The following is a 22373-nucleotide window of genomic DNA, read 5'->3' on the forward strand; positions in this document are numbered from 1 at the left end:
TATAGTTTGGTGTGGAGGGGGAGATAGAGATAGTTTTGCCCGAGGGAGGAGAAAAAAAAAGGGAAAGGGGCGAGAGAGAAAAGTTAGATGTTGATGTAGAGAAGGGAAATGCAGACTCACATTTCCCCGCTGTAATAGATTATTGCACAACTCGTATCAATGCCAAGAGAAAGAAACGAAAGACCCAGAGGGTGAAACTCAAGAGTCAAACAGGAAGAAGCCCACAAAGGTCTACAACATGCAAATTAACATAGTGTGGGTTAAGCGTGGGTCAGATGGAATTGGAGAAGATTAAGAAAATAGGATATTAAGAGTAATAGGAGGATGAATGAGGTTGACATGCTGCAGTCTAACTTAAGTCTAATATGGAGAACTAGAAATATGTAAAAGATCTAAAGTGTGCTTATGCAAATCTCCATTTATCTTTTCCTGTAAGAACCTAATTAAATTCATCATAATTTTTTTGGTTTCTTCCTGTTTTATAAACAAAAATTATAAAATGAAAGTATATTCTGAAGAAATACACACACAAAAAAATATTCTGTGGCATATAAAACAATACAGCGACAACATTACATTTCCTTACAGTCTAGCTTGTAAGAAATGTATGAATAAGATGGCTCATACAGGATGTCATCTATTGTGTTCAGGACAAATATGTTGAAACTTGGAGTTACATTTTCTGCTTTTCTGCCATCCTGTTAGTTTTTGGAGCAAATTAAATGAAAAATGTACATTTGTATAAAGTGTTTTTAATTCATTTCTGTGTGGCGTTTGCAGCAGCTGCATCTTCAAGCTCTTGCCTCCGCACTGGTTTCAGTTCTACTTACAATTTTTTCAGTATCATGCTTTGACATCTGCATTAAAGCATCTAAACGCATTCATGTGATCCCATATAATGTGTTACTATGCTACATTAAATCCGGTTGACGTGTGAAATCAGCAGTTGCAGGTCGGTCAAAGGCCACAAGTGCAGCCAGTGAGGTCAGCAAAAGCCATTTATGGTTCAGATGCACATCCTGTCAAATGCTAATTAGATTAAAAAATGGCCCTAAAGCAGCTTAGGTTCTGACAGTCAGACAAACAATAATGATAAAAAGGCAACTGGGGTACAAGACAAGTTGGCCACCTGATGTATGTTAATGCATGAGTGCATGTTTTCATGCTTGTATGAACATTAAGTCATATACACGTACATACACCCTTATAGAACATATTCTCTATACATTTTCCCACTGTTTGACTCCCTCTCCTTTCTGTCTCTCTCTCTCTCTCTCTCTCTCTCTCTCTCTCTCTCTCTCTCTCTCTCTCTCTCTCTCTCTCTCTCTCTCTCTCTCTCTCTCTCTCTCTCTCTCTCTCTCTCTCTCTCTCTCTCTCTCTCTCTCTCTCCCTCTCTCTCTCTCCCTCTCTGTCCCTCTCTCTCTCCCTCTCTCTCTCCCCCCCTCTCTCTCCCTCTCTTCTGTGTCTTTCTCTGTGTCTCTGGTGGTTTGTCGTTGACGAGCTCAGTGTAGATATAACTGGCACTGGCCCCATGTGGCACTGTAGAGACAATCCAGAGAAATCAAGGGCGCAAAGATGTAAACAAACAGGCTCCTTCTCACACAGATGCTAACACAATTTTGCACACGACCCCACACACACACACACACACACACACACACACACACACACACACACACACACACACACACACATGTACACTTCTGGGGACGTTACATAGACTCCTGAAGACTTGCACTGACTCTAAACATAACCACTACTTGTCTAAACCTAACCCTTACCCTAACCTTAACCATTGACTCAAATTGGACAGGCTGTCCCCAATTAACTGGTCTTGAGTCCTAAATCTAAACACACACACACACACACACACACACACACACACACACACACACACACACACACACACACACACACACACACACACACACACACACACACACACACACACACACACACACACACACACACACACACACACCAACACCCTGCCTATAGTATGTCTATTCACTTAACACCAGTACTGCAGGCTCACATGATACTCATTTCCTTGTTTTGATTTCAGTGTCACATTGATCCTATCTCGGTCCTCTGCCCCTCCTCCATGTGCATCAAGCACACACTCCCCCTCTTTTTGTCTCTCTCCTTTTCCTCCTGCGCTACCACTCCTTCCTCCTTCCATCACAACCTTCTTACTCCCCCCTCCTCACTCTGATGTTTTTGTTTCTCTCTCTTTCTGCCTCTATTCCCTCTCTCGCAGGCCAGCAACATGCAAATTATGCCCCACAAATGCAAATCCTTCCATATCTCAGAAAAGACCTACAGTGGAGAAGTAGAGTCCGCCCAGTTCGGATACCACACTGAAGTCTTTTCCTTCCCTAACAGTGGGGTGTTGTTTGTTTGAAGGTTCCCTGTAAGAACTGCTGAATAAAGCAATACATGTGTGCGTGTGCATTAATGAGACATCCAAGGTATCATTATTCAATATGTTTTAAATGGAGGTCGCACTTGCTCTCACATGTTTAGTTCTATTTGAATAGTTTGATCCATCAGTACAAAAAAAATTCTGAATTCACATATATCTAGTTTTCAAATGAATGGTAATTCTGTAATGTCATAGGCCTGTATAGCCACAAATACTAACACAAGATGGTAAAATACTTTAGCAAATTTAAAACGTTTTTTCATAACTCTAATATTACTAATATTTTTGTGGGGCTCCGTCAAACTGTTACATTTTTATTCAGCTCAGAAAGCGGGAGCTAGCAAACTTGGCTAACGATATTAGCATGCTAACATTAGCGTTGACTCCCACTAAACTTTTTATTCACGTACCTCCTGCTGAGTCACAGCCTCCTGCACAGTCAGTGCTGAGTTCGTCGTGCATTATACAAAGAGGGGATTCTTTATTAGTGTCTCCCTTTCATGCGTCAAATTTTGGCAAATTTCTCAAAACTCACAGTAATGAGTAGGTTAATCCAGTAACCTCAGCACTCTGAATAATTACATGATTGTTTGAATCACAGATGGTAGAAAAACATTGCCCACATCAAGCTGGCCAAAGGGTAAGTTCACAGATTCTTTTTAAAGTGTGTCTTAAAACATAAGTCAGTGTCTGTAGGAACACATGGTCACATGTTTTTCTTCCGTTAATTGTTCCTCCTGTTCATACTAACCATTACAGAATCCTTTCCTTGTGTGCTTTCAGTGTAAGTAATGGGGGACAAAATGTACATTTCCTCTGAGCAAAAATCTGTGACTGCCGTCACAGACATTACACCAAACAAATTAGCAGTACCAACATTGCCGGTCAGAACCCAAAATTGACGTCACCTGCGGAATACTAATGTAGGGGGTTCTGTCATGGCAGAAAAATAATAACTTTCATGGATTTCTCCTTTTTGAATAAATGCAGTTCTGACCAAATAAGTATAGAGCTTGACACCAAGGATAAGGATTTTTTTTAGAAAAAAAGAAAATTAATTTCAATAGAGAGATTTTGTATGGAACAGTTTTAACATTATGGATTCAGATTTAATTAATACATATGATAATAGATGCTTCTTCTGAAGATTTTTTGAAGTTGTTTGGAGGTTTTAAGTCTAATTATATATTGCAGGGAAGTCCTTGCAAAGCCAGTTGAGGGAAAACCTCCCTTAGGGTAGTCTGTGTTGTTCTCAGTGGAACTGTCCATGGTGCTGAAATCAGCTTCCTCTAATTCGATGAAATATAGAAAGAAGAATTTGTGTGCTCCTCTGTGCTGCAGTCACTGAACATTTAGAAGCAACGTTTGCATGGCTGACAGCAGCTATAAGTGATCTGGGAGCACATTCCCGGCTTTCCATCTTCCTTCCCTCCTTCCTGCTCGTCCTTGCCATCTGTTCCTCTCTCACTCCTCCTCCCCTGCCACACTTCCTTACTTACATCCCATAGGCTGATACTCACTCTCCATCTCTCATTCTCACATTTATATAATCCTTCACTGTCTCACTTACATGCACCGTATGGCTATTTTTTTTTTTTTTTAACTTCCTCTGATTTCCACTCCTCTCCTCTAGTCTGCGGAGAGTTTCTCTCTCTCCTCCTACAGTATCTACCCTTTCTTCCATTATTCTTTCAAATCTTTTCTTTTATCTCACACATACTTTTTTACTTTCTTCCACACTTCCTTTACTTCCACATCATAAAACTCCCCCAATCTCTGCTCTCTATCTGCACAATAAAACATGGCATATGTGCGTGCAAGTGTGTGACCCCGTCTGTGTTCAGGTGACACAAGCTTGGGTATAATGTATTTGTATGTATACATGCAACCATCTGCATATAGTATATGAGTGTGTGTGCAGATCAGGGTGACTATCCTAGGGGCAGCTCTCCACACCAGAGCAGCAGCTGACCAGCTGTCCCCCTCACAGCTAGCAGCGTGTTGTCTCTTCTATCTATTCTGTCTATCCCTGTTTCTCTTCATCCCTCCCTTACTCACCCACTCCTTCTCTTTTCTCTTACTGTTTTATTCCTCTTTCCTTACCTCCTTTGTGCTCACTCTTGCTGCCTCTCTTTTGATCTGCTTCCTCCTTCCCCTGCTCTACCTCACAAGGCCGCGCGCACAAAACGAGAAGACAGTGTCAAAAAGCTGCAATCTCCTCAGTCTCTCTCACTCTCTCAGCCTTCCTTTTGACACAGTGTCACACCCACTGCTCATCGTCATCATTACTTCCCTTTCATCTCTCTGTCTCTTTCCATCTTTACCTCCACCATCTCTGCCCTCTTACCCTTGCTTGCTGTTTTTCGCCCTCTCCTTGTCATTGCTCAAGTATGTGTCTTTTAACCTCATCTAATTTTCATCTCCTCCCTCCTGCCTGTCTCTCCACTCCCCATTAACTTGTTATTTGACTTTGTTCAATAACTTCTCTCTCTCTCTCCCTCTCCTGATGCCCTTTTCTCTTTTGTAACCACACAAAAACTCTCATCTTCCTCTTTCACCAATTCAGTCATTGTAACCATTGCCTGACCTTAATACTTTCCTTCCCTGTTTGTTTCTTTTTCCCTTTTCCTTTTCTCTCCATTTTTCCTCTCTCTCTGTCAAATATGCCACCTTCATACTTTACATAGTGCCACTTTTATCCTTTAGTTCATCTCTTACATGGTATTAAAAATATATCTGCCTTGAAATGGAACACAGGAGAGCAGGAGAAGAGTGTTTAGTTTTTTCACAGGGAGGAAACATGAGGATTTGGCTTCCGTCTTCATTAGGGGAAGGGTTCAGAACTTGTTCAGTGTATTTCCATCCTAATCAGTTGCACTCATGCTTCTCACCACTCACTAACTTTTTCAGCTAAAACCTGCTGAAAGCACAAGCGCATCATTGCATATACATTTTTTATATACAAGAAGAGTGATAAGAATAGTAAACCGGCTGCTCTATTGCAGCAAATGTGAAAAGTATTAGCATGTTTTAAATCTTGATGAAAACCGTCTTGTTTTTGAAATAATAATGTATCAGGCTTTGCCTAGAAATTAGTTTAGAGAAATTGCTTGGAAAGGCATGATAAAAGGATCATAATTTGCAGTCAAAATTTTGCATTCTCTGCACTTTTATCTTCACTGGAGGCAAGTCAGCAAGTCAGGGTGAATAAACAAGAAAGGCTGAGGAGCCATGTTGTATGAAACTACCGTAAAAGTTAACCATAATGGTAATTATTTGATATGACAGTTTTACCTTTAGTTTTAAAATCAATAGGAAAGACAGAAGGTCCCAGGTAAATGGTACTAACTGACTCATTAATTAACTAACTAAAAAATTCAGCCTAAGAGTTAATAGTTTAGAGCTATGCCAGCCACACTGTAAAGCAGCACTTTGACACAGTGATGCTTTGACCTACGTATAAGCTAATCTTTACTTCAGCAAGTATGATGTCTACAATGTTTTCTCCCTTCTTTGAGCCTGTTAGTATGCTCACATTTGCTAATTAATACACTTGGGGCTGATAGGAGTGTCATTAGTTTTGCAAGTATACGTTCATAATCCAAAGTTTTGGAGCTAATGAAGTTATCCTTTAGATGTTGTCAAGCTATTTCACTCCAAACTAAACTTGACAACCTCATGATGGTGCTAGTGGGAATGTCAAAATCACTAGTGTTCATCCCCTGGGGACCATGAATGGCTAGACCAAATTTCCTGGCAGTATATCCACTAGTTGTTGTGATATTTCAGTTAGGACCAAAGTAGTGGACCACTGGTTGACTGACTAACAACTGGATCAGTCATTCATAGAGCCATGCTACTATTGGGGATAGAAACAGCAACAAAATCTATTTCACTGCCCCCCAACCCCCTCCTCGTTTCTCTTTTTTTCCTCTCATTCTCTCTCTCTCTATCTAAGTGGCCTGGAGGATTAAATGTGTTTAATTAAGAAGTGATTATGTGTAGACAGCTGACACAGCAGGATCAGGATGGATTCATCCCATCGCACTGACTGTCATCACCCTGTACCCCCATTCACCCCCCAACATACACACACAAACGCACACATGCATGCATTCATGCATGCACGTACACATCCACACATAAACACACACACACATTCTCTGTCCTCCATACTGTATGTCCGCCTTGTTTATTTCTCCTTTCACACCTCTTACAATCCTCCTTCCTCTTTTTTATTATCTTTTTATCCAGAGGATTAATACTTCCTCTCCTCCTGCTCATCTTTCCACTCTGAGTGGTATAGTCTTTTATCCAAGTACTGGACTTTTACAGAATATGTCTTTACTGTAAAAACATACAGTGAAAGTTCATCAGATTTGAAAAACAATTACCAAACGATAACTAAACAAATAATAAAGACCAACAAAAATGCTATCATACTATCTACTGTATGAAGTAAAAATGCATGTGCATGGTGCAGAAAGGCTTTTTAGATAATGATGTTTAAGACTACAGAAGACAAAGCAATGTGAGAAAGCAGAGGGGTTAAAAGGAGCAATTTAATAGTGAGAAAAGCAAGAAGAGGACAGAACGAGGGAAATTAAGACAGAAGAAAGCAGAGTGCTAATAAGCCCAGTATGGGGTGAAGGAGAGGCTAAAAACGTGTTTATTGTAAGGGTGGGAGGATGAAAGTAAGGGCAGAAGCTTTTTGTCTGTATGTGTGGATAAATACTGGATGTAAAAGTGCGTGCATTTGTGATAGTGTGAAATGAGAAAACTTTATGCTATAATGATTAATATATGAACCAGCACATACAAAACATCTGGCATCTTTGTATTTATCTGTGCTTTTATGTTTCATCAAGTAGCTATCTTTAGTGAGTTATATTTATTGATATCATAAAGCATTATGGCTGCCTCCAGTGTGAAATCAGATATCAACTAAAGTGGTTTACAATAAATACATGTACCTACCACACAGTAAGATATTGTAATTCATCCTGGTTATAAAACACTGGACAAAGGGCTGCTTCTATTTCCTGCTGCAGCTGATGGACGGGACACAATTGCAAACAGGGACCTTTGTTCTAAAACATGCACACCATCACTCTTATCACAAATGAGCCCTTAGGAAATATGCCCACTAATTTGAGTCTCATTCTACTGAAGAGGCGCTGGGTTATATTGAGCATGTGTGTGTCAGTGTCTATGGTCAAAGTGTATAGAGAAAGAGGGAGACAGATGGGTCACACAGCGTTCCCTCTATGGGTTAGGAGCTGGAACAGGGCTAATTACATCTTAATTAAATATGACCTGTCTGTCCCAGCACCTCCTTGCACATTGATGACACGTGTGTGTGTGTGTGAGCATTTACATATAAGACAGAGAGACAGCAGAGAGGGAAACCAATCTGTGTGTAAGTGGAACTAAGGGGAAGAGTACTGGTGCAGGAATTTAAGCGTGTATGTGCTATTATGTCAAAGATCTTAGAAAAGATGCTCACGTGAGTCAACATGATATTTTGGGAAAGTTCCCATCTGTTTTTCAACCAAAGCATGGCACTGAGACTGCTCTACTTAGAGTGGCAATGATATACTCCTTGCTGCTGATGCTGGGGCAAGGCTGCCCTGGTTTTAGTTGACTTAAACTCTGCATTTGATACAGCATATCATAGTTTCTTAATCTGTCGTGTGAAGAGACATTGTAGGGGTTGCAAACACTTTACAGTTACTGTTGATAACTTCACATCCCCTAATGCCGCTCTGTCCTCCTCCATTCAGTATCTACATGCTTCCACTTCACTGAATAATACACAATCATAGGTTTCCTTTTCATTGTTATGCAGATGACACACAACTTTATGTCCCTGTAAAACCAGAATCCACTAGTAGTTTGACTCCCTTAAAGACCTGTCTATCAAATGTTGGATATCTAGTAACTTCTTCCAACTCAGTGAAGAAAAATCCCAAATAACCTTGTTCTGGTCATTAAACACATCAGACTTTAATGATACATTTATTAACCTGGGCTTCATCTATGAAGACTAGCACCAGAAATGTAGCAGTTATTTTTGAGTAAAATTTAACTTTTGATTATTATGTCAATACGGTTATGTAATTATGTTTTGTTACTCGTGAATTGTTTTTTAAAAGGCAAATAATTTCTATCATGCTCTAATTTGGAAAAAGTCATACAAATCCAATCTAAACCAGCACAGTTTGCATGTAAACTCATGAATGCAAATGCATATGGACATACATTTATATGGCTCACCATTGTTGGAGCGTAGTGCCCTGGCAGAGATGCCGTTGGTCCCTATTGGGTGATGAATGCCAGTTCCATCCACTGCTCCTGCCTCCCCTGGCTGCTTCAGCAGCTCTGTTAGAGTCCTGGAGGTAAGAGGAAAAACATGCAATGACACACTTTATCAAACCATCTGGCATACAAACTGAAAAGTAGACACACAAGTGCCCTTCTATGTCCTGTGCACATTCACAAGATGAGAGAAGATACACAACAAATAAAGGAAGAGTGGTAAAGAGACTGGATGGGAATAGTTAGGCAAGAGAAGAGATAGATGATAAAAGATACAAAAAAGAAGCAAATATTAATGTGGATATTGTATGAAAATCAGAAAAAAATCTGTCCTTATCTTAATAGCTCTACCTGAGCATAAAGACAAGTTTCTAACAGATTGTTCATGTCTCTAAAACAGAAAACATTCAGAATTAAATTCAAGGAAGTGGAATCAAGGATGAAAAGGATGAGTCTTGGATGTTTGCCAACTGGGAGCGTCAATCATTTATAATAAAAAATAAAACAACTTCCTCTCTTGCCATATTTTATTGTTTGATGCCTTTGAACATGTTCTGATGCCTCTTCAAAACTGGAACACGGGCAGGAAAAGGCATTTCTACATGCATATTTAACTCTTTAGAAACCTGCAGCTGGAAACAAGGAGTTGATCTGTGTTTTGTGTTCACATTGAAGCGACTTGGTCAATTTTGGCAAGAGTGATATTTTATAGATTTTATATATTATATAGAACCAAAAATAACAACAAATTCCACAGTTGCTGTATGTGATCTGTTTATATGAAAAGTCTTATTTTGATCCACTTTCGAACTAAAGTCTTTTTTATTGGTTTTTATAAACTTTCCAGTGTTTGCACACATTAGCAAGAATTGAAACAAAAAAGGTTTGTCATCAATATGTTGCTGCTGACAAGGAAATTATAGCAACATAGTCAACAAATCAACCGTAACCTGCAGAGCTGCTTTTAAGAGAGCCATACATATTTGACTGTTAATTTATTGCCATCTATAAAAGAAATTATCCCAGACCTGGTAAAATGTTCCACGTAGTCATTTTACCTGACTATCATCAGTTCAAAGGCGGCATAATCAGTCATCAGCTTAAGCCAGTCAGTAAATTATGGTCAAGTCTGATTCTTCCATTGGTGAAGAATAATTATAGCTGTAGTGATGAAGCCTGTCAGTGCTGAATCATATTCTGCTTTAGATATTCCTAGTGGTGACTCTGATCTTTCTCTCAGTAGACAAAGTTAGGGTAATTCTGGTAAGGAAAAACCAAAGAACATTCTCACAATGAGTGTATGAAGGTGTCGGTCCTCTATGTTACATCTCCAACAAGTTATTCTGTATCCAGTTCATTTTATGAAGTCTTACTAGTGTACAATAGTACCTGTGAATGACGTTATAATGTGTAAATTTACCCTGGACACCCCTAATGGACCATCTTGTATTTATTACTATGTCTTTCCATGCATCTTCGCCAATGTTACAATTTAGATCTTAGTCTTAAAATGTTCATACTTCCCACAGTAACAATCTGCAACCATACTGTAAAGGACTGAGTCAGAGTGAGCAGATCTAGGTAACTCAAAAAATAATTTGACCATATTTTCCACCTCGTCTGGTTTGATGCCTGTGGCTCTGATTCTACTTCTTAACTTGGGGGAACCTTAAAAAGTCCCCCTTCTCTTTCAGACCAAATTGTTCACTAATCTCTTGAAATGACAAAAACACTCTACGGGTCTCTCATCTTATTCAAATTCCCCTCCAGCCAGGATTTCCACAAACAAGATTCTTTGCTATTTTAATAGATGGATTAATCCAAATAGATGTGTTTTCTTGTCTGCGTTGGGATATCCCTACTATCTTATGTAACTTCGCCCACACTACTCTGGAATGCTGCAAGACTGGATTACCTTCCTCACCAATCAGACTACCCACAGCATCCTGTGACAATGTCTCAGTTGATTTGAGAATGGGGCTGTGATTTCCTTTTCTATTTATGTCCAGCCAAGGTGTTAAACCATGACTTGCCTGATTTTTGGCTAGCTGTGCCATTTCAAATCCAGTATTATAAAGTTCTTGAGCAAGGATCGGCCTCCTCTACTTCTTGGATCATAAGGCTTTTACATACTAATTCTAGGTTTCTTTCAATTTCATAAATAGTCCTTAATTATCTGATTACAGTACTTAAGAAATCCTGTAGAAATTGTCACTGGGGCCATCATTCATATGTAGTTAAACTACCATTTTAATGTTTTTTTTTTCTCTGACTGCTACTGGGATGACATACCTTGGGCATTGGCATAACCTCAAGCTAGTGCCAATTAATTTTATAGCCAGATACCTGTGAGAACATTTCAAATGTGTCCAGAGGAGTAGGGGCTGACAAAGTTGGGTCTGAGAATAGCCAAAAAATGTCATGGATGGCATACAAAAATAATTAATGCTCTCTGCTCCCTGCTTTCACTCCTGTAATTCACACTTCTGCCCTTACTGCTATTGCAAGAGGTTCTAAAAATAAAGTGAACAATAAAGGCAGAAGCAGATCTCTTTGCTTTGATCCCCCTGAAAGCTGAAAAAAGGGGGACAACCCAGTTGATTAATCCCAACCCCAAAACCAAAAGCTTCCAAGACATGTAATAAAAAGCCTACTCTGTCCTGATCAACTAAGAGGGCTGCTACTGGGTTGTTTTCTTGACAGCACATCCATAAAAAAATAGAGCAACCATCTGAGGTTGTCTGAGGATAACCTCCCCTTCAGAAACCCAACCTGGTCTTCATGAATAATATCTGGTAAAATATTCTCTAGCCTTATTTCCAGGGCTTCAGTAAGCACTCTAAAATCCCACATTGACTCAACTGATAGGCTGAAAACTACCTGTATCCAATGGATCCTTATCCTTTTTGGGGATCAATGATATTAGAGCCCCGTTAAATGTATTTAGAAGCTGCCCTTGTGGAATTGACTTTGAATAAACTTAAGTTAAAATAGGTGCCAGTGTACTCCACTTGAAAGCCATCTAATCCTGGAGATTTTCCAGGTGTCATGCATTGAATAGCTACTATAACTTCTGATTCCAAAATGGGGACTCCTCCACTTGATCTACATGATCCCAGACCCATTAGAAAAAGGGCGTTAAACAAAAAAGTTTCAGCTTCAAGGATCAGAAGAAAAGATAGGGGGAAAAATAACCGTAACACTGTGAGGGGTGAAGACAAAGTTATTTAACAGCTGTAGTTAAAAGTCATGGGCAGACTGTGTAAAGGAAAGCTTGTGTGGGTTGTTGTTCAGAGGCTCTTTGTGTGTGCTGTGTAGCAGGATGCTATCAGGCTGAGTGTGACCATTTGCTCTGCCTATATCATGTTATCACTCTATTGAAGATTTCATTTGCACCAATTTACACTTTACAATTTACACTTTACTGTCCCCCAGGCATTACGGTTTAATTTCTACAAAACACCAAAGAAGGTGGAGGGCAGTGTTGATGTATTAATGTGTTTGTCTTTCCAAAGTTCCAGTATTCCCAGTCATGCATGGAGGTGATTTCAGTGGAGAATTGAAGTAGTTGTGTAGTACAAGATTGTGAGTATCAGGTAGGGAAAATCTAAAATGAAACTGTTATTTTTTTCATCTCCCTTGACACTCCTCACCGCTAAGGTGCCATTAAGCAAACCTCAGCGGTTCCAGTGGAGCAGCACACAGCAGTGGTTGTAACTGGGCAGCTCCCAGGTGTCAACATGTGACCGTATGAAAGTGAAGCAGGGTGTTGCTGAGAAACACCCAGATCAGCAAAACCTCTCTTGGGTAAATTAATGTTGAAATAACTGAAAGGAAATGTCATCTCTCCTGGCAAAAAAAGTGTAAATATGTCAGAAATGGATGGATTTATACCTAAATCATAGTTTGACAGATACAATGAAACTTTAATGATTTCCATGGGGAAATTAGGGCAGTTACTGAATGAAAAAGCAAATGCAAAGGCATTAAATACCCATAAAATGTTTCCACAAACTGGCTAGTATTGTAATACACACACATACTGTACCGCAGTCTGATCTCAATTGCCCTTTTCATTTTCTACTTGCTAGCCAATCCATTTTCTCTCTCTCATCTCATTAAAATCTGTCCACTTCCATTCCATTACTTCATCTGTCTTCCATCCCCCCCACCTCTCTCATTCTCGGTGGTAATAAAGCGAGCTGTGTCCCTGTCACTCTCTCGCCCCCCACTCCCACTTGCTCTATGTCTCTTGCTTTCATCCCCTCCAGAATGTTTAAGAGTGCTTTTGTTGAGTACTTGTTGTTCTCTACATCCTCTATCTCCCTGGAAACATCTTCCCTTTCTTTCTCTCCTCACGCTCCCCCTGCTTTTTTTCTGTTGCTATGAGTTTTTTACTGTATCTCTCCCTGTATGAACAGTCCGTCTCTTTCTCTATTCCCCTTTCAGTCCACTGATTTTGCCTCTCTTGCACTCTCTCATCATTGTGTCTGGTCTGTCTCACCCTTTGGCCCAATTTCTATTTTCTCTCTCGTTCGTTCTTCCCTTTCAGTATCGTCACCCCTTTCTCTCTTGTTTCTCGTCCCCTCCCCGAGGAAACTGTCATATAAACTATTCCAACTTGCAATATTACCTCTCTTGAAATGATACAGAGTGATATAAAAACATCGTAACCCTGTACCAGCACACACACAAACACACACACAAGTTAAACAATGTATGACTGCTGAAAAGATACACTTACAAATATGGTTAAAAATAGATACATTTTAAACTGCAATAACATTGCTTTACTTGTTTGGAATACCAGTGTCTATTGTTTATTTTACACTAGCAGTACCTACTGTATATAAATAATAATAATTAATAATAATAATAATAATAAAATGTTATTTTCTGATTGTTTTATGGTGATTAAATTCTGAAGCACAAATAAACATGCCCACACCTCTGCACAACCCTGTGGGAATGTGTCATATTTCCGGATTTTGTGTGAATGCAGAGCTGTGGCCTCTCTGCTCTGCGTGTGTGTAGCTCAGCTCCACCCTCAGTCGAGAGGACACACAGACCTGCGGCTCTATATACATCCATGACACAGAGACAGACAGCAGAGCGGAGCAGAGGAGAAAGACAGAGACAGTGATGTAACCTGGTCATTATGCTACAGGTCCTGACCTGCGAACTGTTATTGGATGGGGGGCTACACACTCACTCAAACACAGCAATAATAATAAGAAATGATTACCGACAATGAGAATTAAAAGGTGAGATTGTTAATATAGACTTAGAAATGTGCAGGTTATGTCCCCAAGTATGAAGTATTACTAAAATAAAAAAAATACAGCTTAAAGTAGAAAAACTTGAACACTGTGTAAACCACAGATCAGAATAGGTCCACCTATGACGCTTTTCCACTATACAGTTCTAGCACTGCTCGGCTCGACTTGACTTTTCAATTACAAAAAAGTACCTACTTAACGTGGGCGGGGTCGTCATAGCACGACTCCGCGAAACTGCCGTGACTTTGTTTTATACGCGACACAAAACACATGGAGGACATTGAGGCAGTGGTGTACTTGCTGCTGTTTGTGGCTTTTTGTCACACACAAAGCAAGAAAATTGAGCCGTAAAAAAAGTACCAGGTACCAGGTACTATCCCAAGTGGAAGCGCAAAAAAACCTAGTCGAGTCGAGTCGAGTCGTGCTGGAACTGTGTAGTGGAAAAGCGCCTATAGTCTATATACAGAGGGGATTCTGGCTGCCAGCAGCATTTCAAAAAAGAGATATTTCTAACATAGATATGAATGACCCACCGCAACCTCTTGATGTTTGGTGGAACTTCTGGAAAAGTTCAAAGCAACATCTATAGGCAATTTGACAGGCTTAAAGCACCACATGCTCAGCTTTGTAACGTTTGCACCTTCTAAATACAGTTATTGCAGAGTAAGAAAACATAAAACACCACAGTACAGTACGCGCTACTCCTGGAATCCCATAAGATTACTTTTTGATTTGATAAAACATATAAAGTTGAAAAATCCAGCAGCTGTGGAACAATGACAAATTAAGTCCTTATGAGCCCGCTGACTGAGCATAAGCACGTTTTCCAGTGAGGCGGTTTAATATGTGTGCATTGCCTCAAATGGAGTCAGTCATCTACCATCGTGGAGTCCTCCCAGTTGGACGCAATTAGTGTTCATTCAGACATTTATAGCAAGAACGATTAGCCTCTGAAAACTGCGCCGATATTAACGCAGCATGAACCTTCTCAGGGGTGAAACATGCGGCACTTGATTAGACTGTGACAATTAAAAAATTGTCTTTGTGAAGTTCCCCCCTTCTAATTTTGGTGATCTGCTCTAGGTGAAACTGTATTTTTAAATACCTTTTAAATGTTTGACTGTCCAAGACAAATCTTAAGAAATATGAAGAGAAATACTTCACCACTTATGGGCCTTTGTCACCATGAAATCAAAGACTATAAAAGAAGTTTATCAGAAGCCAAACATATGAAGTGTTAGTGTCTGACATGCTTGATAAAGATTACATTGGTTAAGATGAATTGCATTAAAAATGACATGATAATTGGAGCCTCATGAAGTAAATTACACTCAGTTGCCAGTGTAGGCTGTAATTAATATATTATATTGGATGTGTTTTATTGTAAAGCTTAACTTTCATTACAAACCTGACCTGCAGTAACAAAAGCAAATGCAAGAAATATAACTTCTCTCTTTTCCAGAAATAATACATCTGACACATTTATATATAATTCATTAAAGAAAATATTATCAATTCTCTTTACAGTGACTTAAAATGTGTCCTTGCGTAGAGCAGCTCAGCTAAACGCCAACTTTATGAGCTCATGTAAAGCACTTGTTCTGTTGTTATGACATGACAGAAAACTCAGAAGGGTGATTAAGAGGCCGGTGTGATTAAGTCATTCACTTACAGCTCTTGCTGAATTGTTTGCTCTCTCGCTCAGTTCTCGTTTTGGGGGAAAACTATTTTTCTTTTTCCGTGGTGAAGAGGAGGAGGAGGCTGCAAACATTTTTTCGTGGTCAAATTGCATGTCAAACAGGGCTATGGGGTCAAACACTTCAAATCACTGCAGCTGTGTTTGTGTTTGTGTATCACAACCTTGCAGTGGCCCGGTCCTGGTTGTATAACTAAATGTGCGCTATTGTTTTCAATTGTCAAAGAGCATTTGATGCTAAAAATAAAGTGAGAAAAGCACCCCATGGTCATTTAATAAGACATTCAGTATTGTACTTAACACATACACACACACACCACACACACACACACACACACACACACACACACACGCACACATGCACACATGCACACAAACTCCCCTAGGTCTATAACACAGCATTTTGTAGCTGAATCACTCTTCACTGTCACAGCAGGTTAGTTTAAATTACAAGGCCCCCCACAGATGATTCTAGGGGCTTGTAACCTAACATGGAGCTGAGCATGAAGATACAACCCCGCTGTTCTAAAACCGTAATGGTGTATAATTGTGTGTGATGCCACTTGCCATGGTTGTCCCATTAAAAAAAAAAAAACAACCAAAAACCCCCTACAAAAACACATATTCTGCTAACACACTCGCACATACACACTGAGACAGAAGCCAAACCAGGCACACACACATACAAAGCTGCCTGTCTACTACCTACAGTTGGGCCTAAAGGGAGTTAATTGAAGCCACATAGGAGTGACTCACCCTTTAATTCTCATGGGTGGTAATTTAGAGAGGTTGCAGTGGGTGGGAATTGTGTGTATATGTGCATGTGTGTGTTGAATACCAGTGTTTCTCAAAATGGTTAAAAAAAAAAGGGAAAATGATTCTCCTGGGCATGAAAAGTGAATTTTAAAATGAGCTTATTATTAGAAATGTGCACTATTAATTAGAAATGTGAGGCTCTCCAACCCACAAACGAAAGATAAACAACAACAAAAACATGTTTTAACCTTTTTCAACAACCTTCTTCATGATCTCTTGATGATATTCCACCTAATTGTCGAATATTATATACTTTACATGTTTGATGTTAAAGAAGGAGGTTTGGAAAATACTTTATGGGTAATGCGATTAAGTAGGATTTCTATCCTCAGCTTTTTTTCAAAAGTCTGATTGATATGTAAATTAACTCGGAGTTCATAGTTATTGTTCCAAAACTGTTGCCTCTTAATAGGCGGTATGAACCAGAATGCAAAATGAAGCCTTTGTAAGTAAGAAGAGAAGGCAGGAGGAGATATTCACACATAACATGGTGTGTGTGTGTGTGTGTGTGTGCGTGCGTGCGTGCGTGCGTGCGTGCGTGCGCGTGTGTGTGTGTGTGTGCTGCAGTTTGTCTGTCTGCTCATCTCTCCCTCCTTGTTTTTGAACTTGTTGGGTTATAAAATGACAGAGCCAACACTTGAAGTCTATCTTCATCAGTAATTCACTTTAAATATACTTTACCCCTTCACTGCTGTCAGAGCGAGGACACACACACACACACACACACACACACACACACACACACACACACACACACACACACACACACACACACACACACACACACACAAACAGACCAGTTCCAGTAGGCTAAACGGACACTGTAGCGGCACACGTGGTAACATCTTATCTCAGAGGGAGTCTGATACTCAAGTCCCTGCGACACACAAAGATTGTTACGTGCGCGCACACACGCACTCGGCAGGCACGCAGATATGCTATAGCTGCCAGATAGTGCACCCTTGTAGGCTTGGTACAGAGCCTGGATCTGTCTCCCACCCTGCTATACTCCTATTAGAGCTGACAGCTGCCAAATAATGTCCCTTGGCATGGCTGAGTGCCTGCCATGCCAGGGCCTGTTTGTGTTCATGCTAAGTCTCTCATCCACTTACTTGAGTGTGTGTTTGCATTTATTTAACCTCACATTGGAAGAGATTCATCCCAAAATATTGTTTCCCTTTTGGAACACCATTAGTAAATTAAAAGTATGCCCCGTAAAATATGTGTTAAGATCACACTGTTGCATCCAAAATGGACTGAATGGCTGCCTTTCTGTTATTTTTAATTATTTGGCAGATTATTCAAATAATTATTCAAATTATTCATAATCCATAATTGCAGAAGGGGTCACATTCAGTATGTGGGCAGGTCAAGCTTTCTTTGGCGGCAGCGTAGCACAAACAAGGAAACCCTGCAGTTGCAGTGTTATCTTCACAGCAAAATGGGTCAAATGTTTTTTCTTCCAGTCTTTAAATTCACCAAAAACAGTAGGTAACAAAGTGGATTTGACTGTTAAACAAGTAGGCCTCTTGTGTCCTGAAGGACTCAGTAAGTTCTGTACAAAACATATTTTTCTAGCCTTTGAAGCAGAAACAAACATCTCAACAACTATTGGATGGATTGCGATAAAATGTGTTACATATAATGATGGTTCCCAGAAGATAAATCTCTATGACTGGTGATTCCCTGACTTTTCATGTGCTGCAAGCTGTGCTACTTATTTATTGAACTCTCTCAATATCAGTAGATAGATTGGCACAATATTTTGTACAGATATTTGTGGTCCCCTCTGGAGGAACCCAAATAACAACTGTGGATTTGACAGAAATTTCTCAACAACTATTGAATGGGTTGCTATTGCATGTTTCCCTCAGGATTCCTTTTGAATTGCGAACTGTTAACTTTTCATGGCGCCATCATCAGGTCAGATTTGTAATTCATCCGATATTTTGGTTTATCACAAATACCTGCAACACTAATGACATTCCCACACACCTGTGCTGTACTGTGGTTTTAGTGCTATTTGGCAAAATGTTCATGTTCATGTTGGCACTGTGATTAGCTCAAAACACTGCTGTGCCAAAGTAAGCCTACAGCCCCACACATGTACTAGTGTTATCTTGTTTCTATAAGATTCATCATGCTTGAAAAAAAAGTAGTAACTATAAGCTAAAATGTTTGTTTATGGCCATAATACGATGCCATATGAATATCACTTGATATGTTGATACAATGTAATACAATAAAGATCATAGTTGAGTTTAATTCATATTTTTTTGCTTCATTGATTTATTGCATTTGCCCTTCTGTATGAGCAGTAAAATACTAACAAAATAATAACACAGAGCCAACATGCTGCAAGCCTCGTGAACAAGTTGCTGGCAGGATCAGTGAGCTCAGGTCTCTGTGGCGTTGCTGAAGATGATGTCACAGAAAATACCATATGTCAACCTCTGAGTCACTGCCTCCACTCATTATTTTGGGCCGTCGTTATTTTAGAAACAACGAAATGCACACACACAAAGATTCATTCTCCTCAAGGGATTTGTTCTCAAACGTTCATCTGTGTGACGCACACATAACCCACGCATGAATACACCTACACACATGCACACATTTGTCAGCAGAATATCTATCACGCTGTGAAGTCTTTGACATCATTGATGACATGCAGGTACTCAGTATGCTATGATGTCACCATCATCTATCATTACACTGAGATAGGATCATATTGATCAGCCATCTATTACTGTCTAAACTTAAATCAATCATTGGGAACATCTGTAGCACCTGAAAGACATAAGGATAAGGTAGATTTTATACAGTTATGCAGTATATATTTCATAATTTATGTCCGTATGTGATAAAACATCCTTTATGTTGTTTGTTTGACTGGGGCTGTAACTTGTTATTAAAATAACATTATTGTAGGGATGATTATAAACAGAAACCTTAGCTCAGATCTACCACGAGTCGGAATCCCAATTAATTTGGTCCGATTAAGTATCTGACCAAAATGCCCATGCACATACTCCAATGGGAAGTGAAATACATAAATATTATTTTTGTTTACTACTTATAATTAAATGTGATTTCAGTGGGACATTTCTGGGAAGAAATGATTTATTACAACAGTGACATCTTACCACTGATAGTAAGTGATTCTGCAATGGTGTCTGCCTAACAAAACACCCCTGTGATTGTATGCACAAAATCTCATCTATTCCAAAATTTTGCCGAGCATGCCATTTCATTTCAGCCAGAGGGGTCAACATCCTGATCATCAATCCTTATGACATGGACAAAGAGATCAATTGACTCCTTTACACCATCAATGAATGCACACACTTCCTTCCAATACACAGCCTATACATGTCATGTAAATATGTCATGGATATGGGAGCATTGATGAATTAGCGATAACGCAGCACTCCATCATTGGTACACTGTTACAGGCTCTAGTAGATATTGTTAGCGGTGTGTGAACTGCAGAGATAAGTGACCTTGGATTACAACCTCAGGCACCGACACATGGCACTGGCATGGCCAGTATGATGATGGTCATTCACCCAGGGCTCTGTTTAGGAAGGTGAGACACATACCAACCAATGCATACAATTCAAAGAACACAGCAGGATTTATGGGTAAATAGCTAATCTAATGAATGTAGTTTGCATGAGCAGCAGGACATGGCAGCTCTGCGTCTCCCAGATGGGTGCTATTTGTGGCTGAGGGGATGCAGCTGGTCAGCCAGCGCTGTGAACTATCAATGGACATGCAAACAGCTTGATTAGAAACTCAGGGATACTTGATGCTTGATGACACATCTACAACTTGTCATTTCAGGTGTTTACAACATGTCAGTTTCACATCTTGTCAGTTACAATTTGAGGAGATTTCCATCTTGAGAACTTATTGTTCATCAATATCCAATAAGACTATATTAAATGTTAAATGAATCACAGCTTCTCAAACACTCACAGACAAGGAGACTGACTTATTGAGGGAGTTAATAAAAGTCAACACTTTTGTAAGACTGGCAACTACACAGCTAGTTCCATCAAAAGGTAAAAAAATCTGCCCTCAGTTCACTGCGAGGTTGCCAGGCAACCAGGTACCAGAGACTCCAGGAAGTTACTGTACATGGACAAGAAATAGACCAACATATAAACTGTGGTGAAGCTTTACAGGTAGTATTTTCTAACCTTCAGATTGGACTAGCCATTTCCCCATGTTTCCAGTCTTTGTGCTAAGCTAAGCTAACCTACTGCTGCTGGGTGAAATGCACTGCAAACTGCGCTGCCAAGCAAATAGCATCATGGTGTGCTTATTCCATTTGTTTCCCTGGTGCATGCAAACTGCCCCCTATCTATGCAAATAAACCCCATTGCAAAAGCAATCAAATTCACGCAAGTAAGGTTGGAGTTATTAGTGTCTTCAGAAAGTTGGTGGTCTCTCTGTCGCTCTCTATGTCTTTCTGTCTGTGTGTGTTTGTCTCTCACTCTGTCTCTCTCCTTCTTTAAATCTTAAAGCTTGAGAGGCTTGAATGATACTGAATTGATACTGAATGATATTAAGGGCATAATCTACAGTCACACATGGGTGGGGGGATCAAGTGGGGTTGTGGGCTTATCTTGGATTTAAAAATAAACAGCAGTGACAGAGCTCAGGATTCATCCATATTGTAAGGGGCTGCTTTATTTCAGACAATCCCACCATATAAACCTGGAATGTCTGTGTTAACAGCTGACCTATATGTGTCTAGCAAAACACAGAATATTAATTACCTCCAGATCAGCACAGCCTCTTTCTCACTTTGGAGACGTGTGTATTGTTACAGCTGTTGTGTTATGCTGCAGCCAGCTGTGACACACAGCCAGCTGTGGACAACAAGCACAACACACTGATGTTTCTGCGAAATCTTGGATGCATTCAGTGACACCTGAGCAACCTCATGTAAGATTCAGACATTAATTAAACACATTTCACACTAGCCTGAGTCACATTAATAGCTGTATTTTCACATTTGACATTTCAATAGATCATGTTATATTAAAAGAAGCAAAATACAAAAGTTGGTTTGTGAGATCTGTGTGTGTGTGCATCTCTGCTAATTGAAGACACACAATCTGAGACTGCTGTGCTCTCTGCAGTTTTCATTATGGACCTGTGAGCTGAAATGTGGTGAAAAGCCTGAATAACTGGAAACACCTCTGCTTATTCAATCAGATGCCAAACAAGGGCAAATTGCACTCAGCTTCAAAACTTCATTGGAGTGTTTGTGCCAGCATATCATTGACACAAAAGATTGTGAGTGGAATCAATCTAATCATCAAATTCTCAGCAAGACATAGAATCCATGTAAAACGATTCCTTTAAAACTGCATCAGTTTTGGACCAGGTATTATGCACCCCAAAAAACTATATGAAAAGTGCCCTGTTCCCCTTTGCATCTTTGATGCTATGTGATTTGGCGCTATATCAATAAAATTCAATTGAATTTGACTTGTTTAACAGGAGACATTTAAAAACAGTTGACATCACTAATCTGCATATTACTGATTTTAAAACTTATATGTGTTATGCTTTCTCTCTTATTTAATCTTCAAACATAAAGCTAACCTTGTCTGATCAATATACCTGTATATATATATCTGTATTGCACACAGTTAAAAAAAAAAGCTCCAAAAGTTGACGCAGTACAATACATTTGATGCAACGTGATGTAATGCATCTGAAAGCAACACTACAAAAAGGTTTGCAATGCGGCGCAACAGAAGTGGGGCCCAGCAGTCAACCTGTGTTTAGCTCATAACACACATTAACACATGCACAGATA

At 39.7% G+C, this 22373-nt stretch overlaps 1 protein-coding gene across 1 annotated transcript in view; it reads right to left on the minus strand.

Moving 5' to 3' along the window:
* The window catches only part of LOC134000169 (protein shisa-8), an 85856-nt gene that overhangs the window by 39000 nt on the left and 24483 nt on the right, over window positions 1–22373 (minus strand). The window contains exon 2 of the mRNA XM_062439505.1: window positions 8702–8817. Within this exon, the coding sequence (XP_062295489.1) occupies window positions 8702–8817 (116 nt within the window). The remainder of the gene's footprint in view (window positions 1–8701; window positions 8818–22373) is intronic.

Source organism: Scomber scombrus, chromosome 18, assembly GCF_963691925.1.
Source record: "Scomber scombrus chromosome 18, fScoSco1.1, whole genome shotgun sequence".
NCBI lineage: Eukaryota > Metazoa > Chordata > Actinopteri > Scombriformes > Scombridae > Scomber > Scomber scombrus.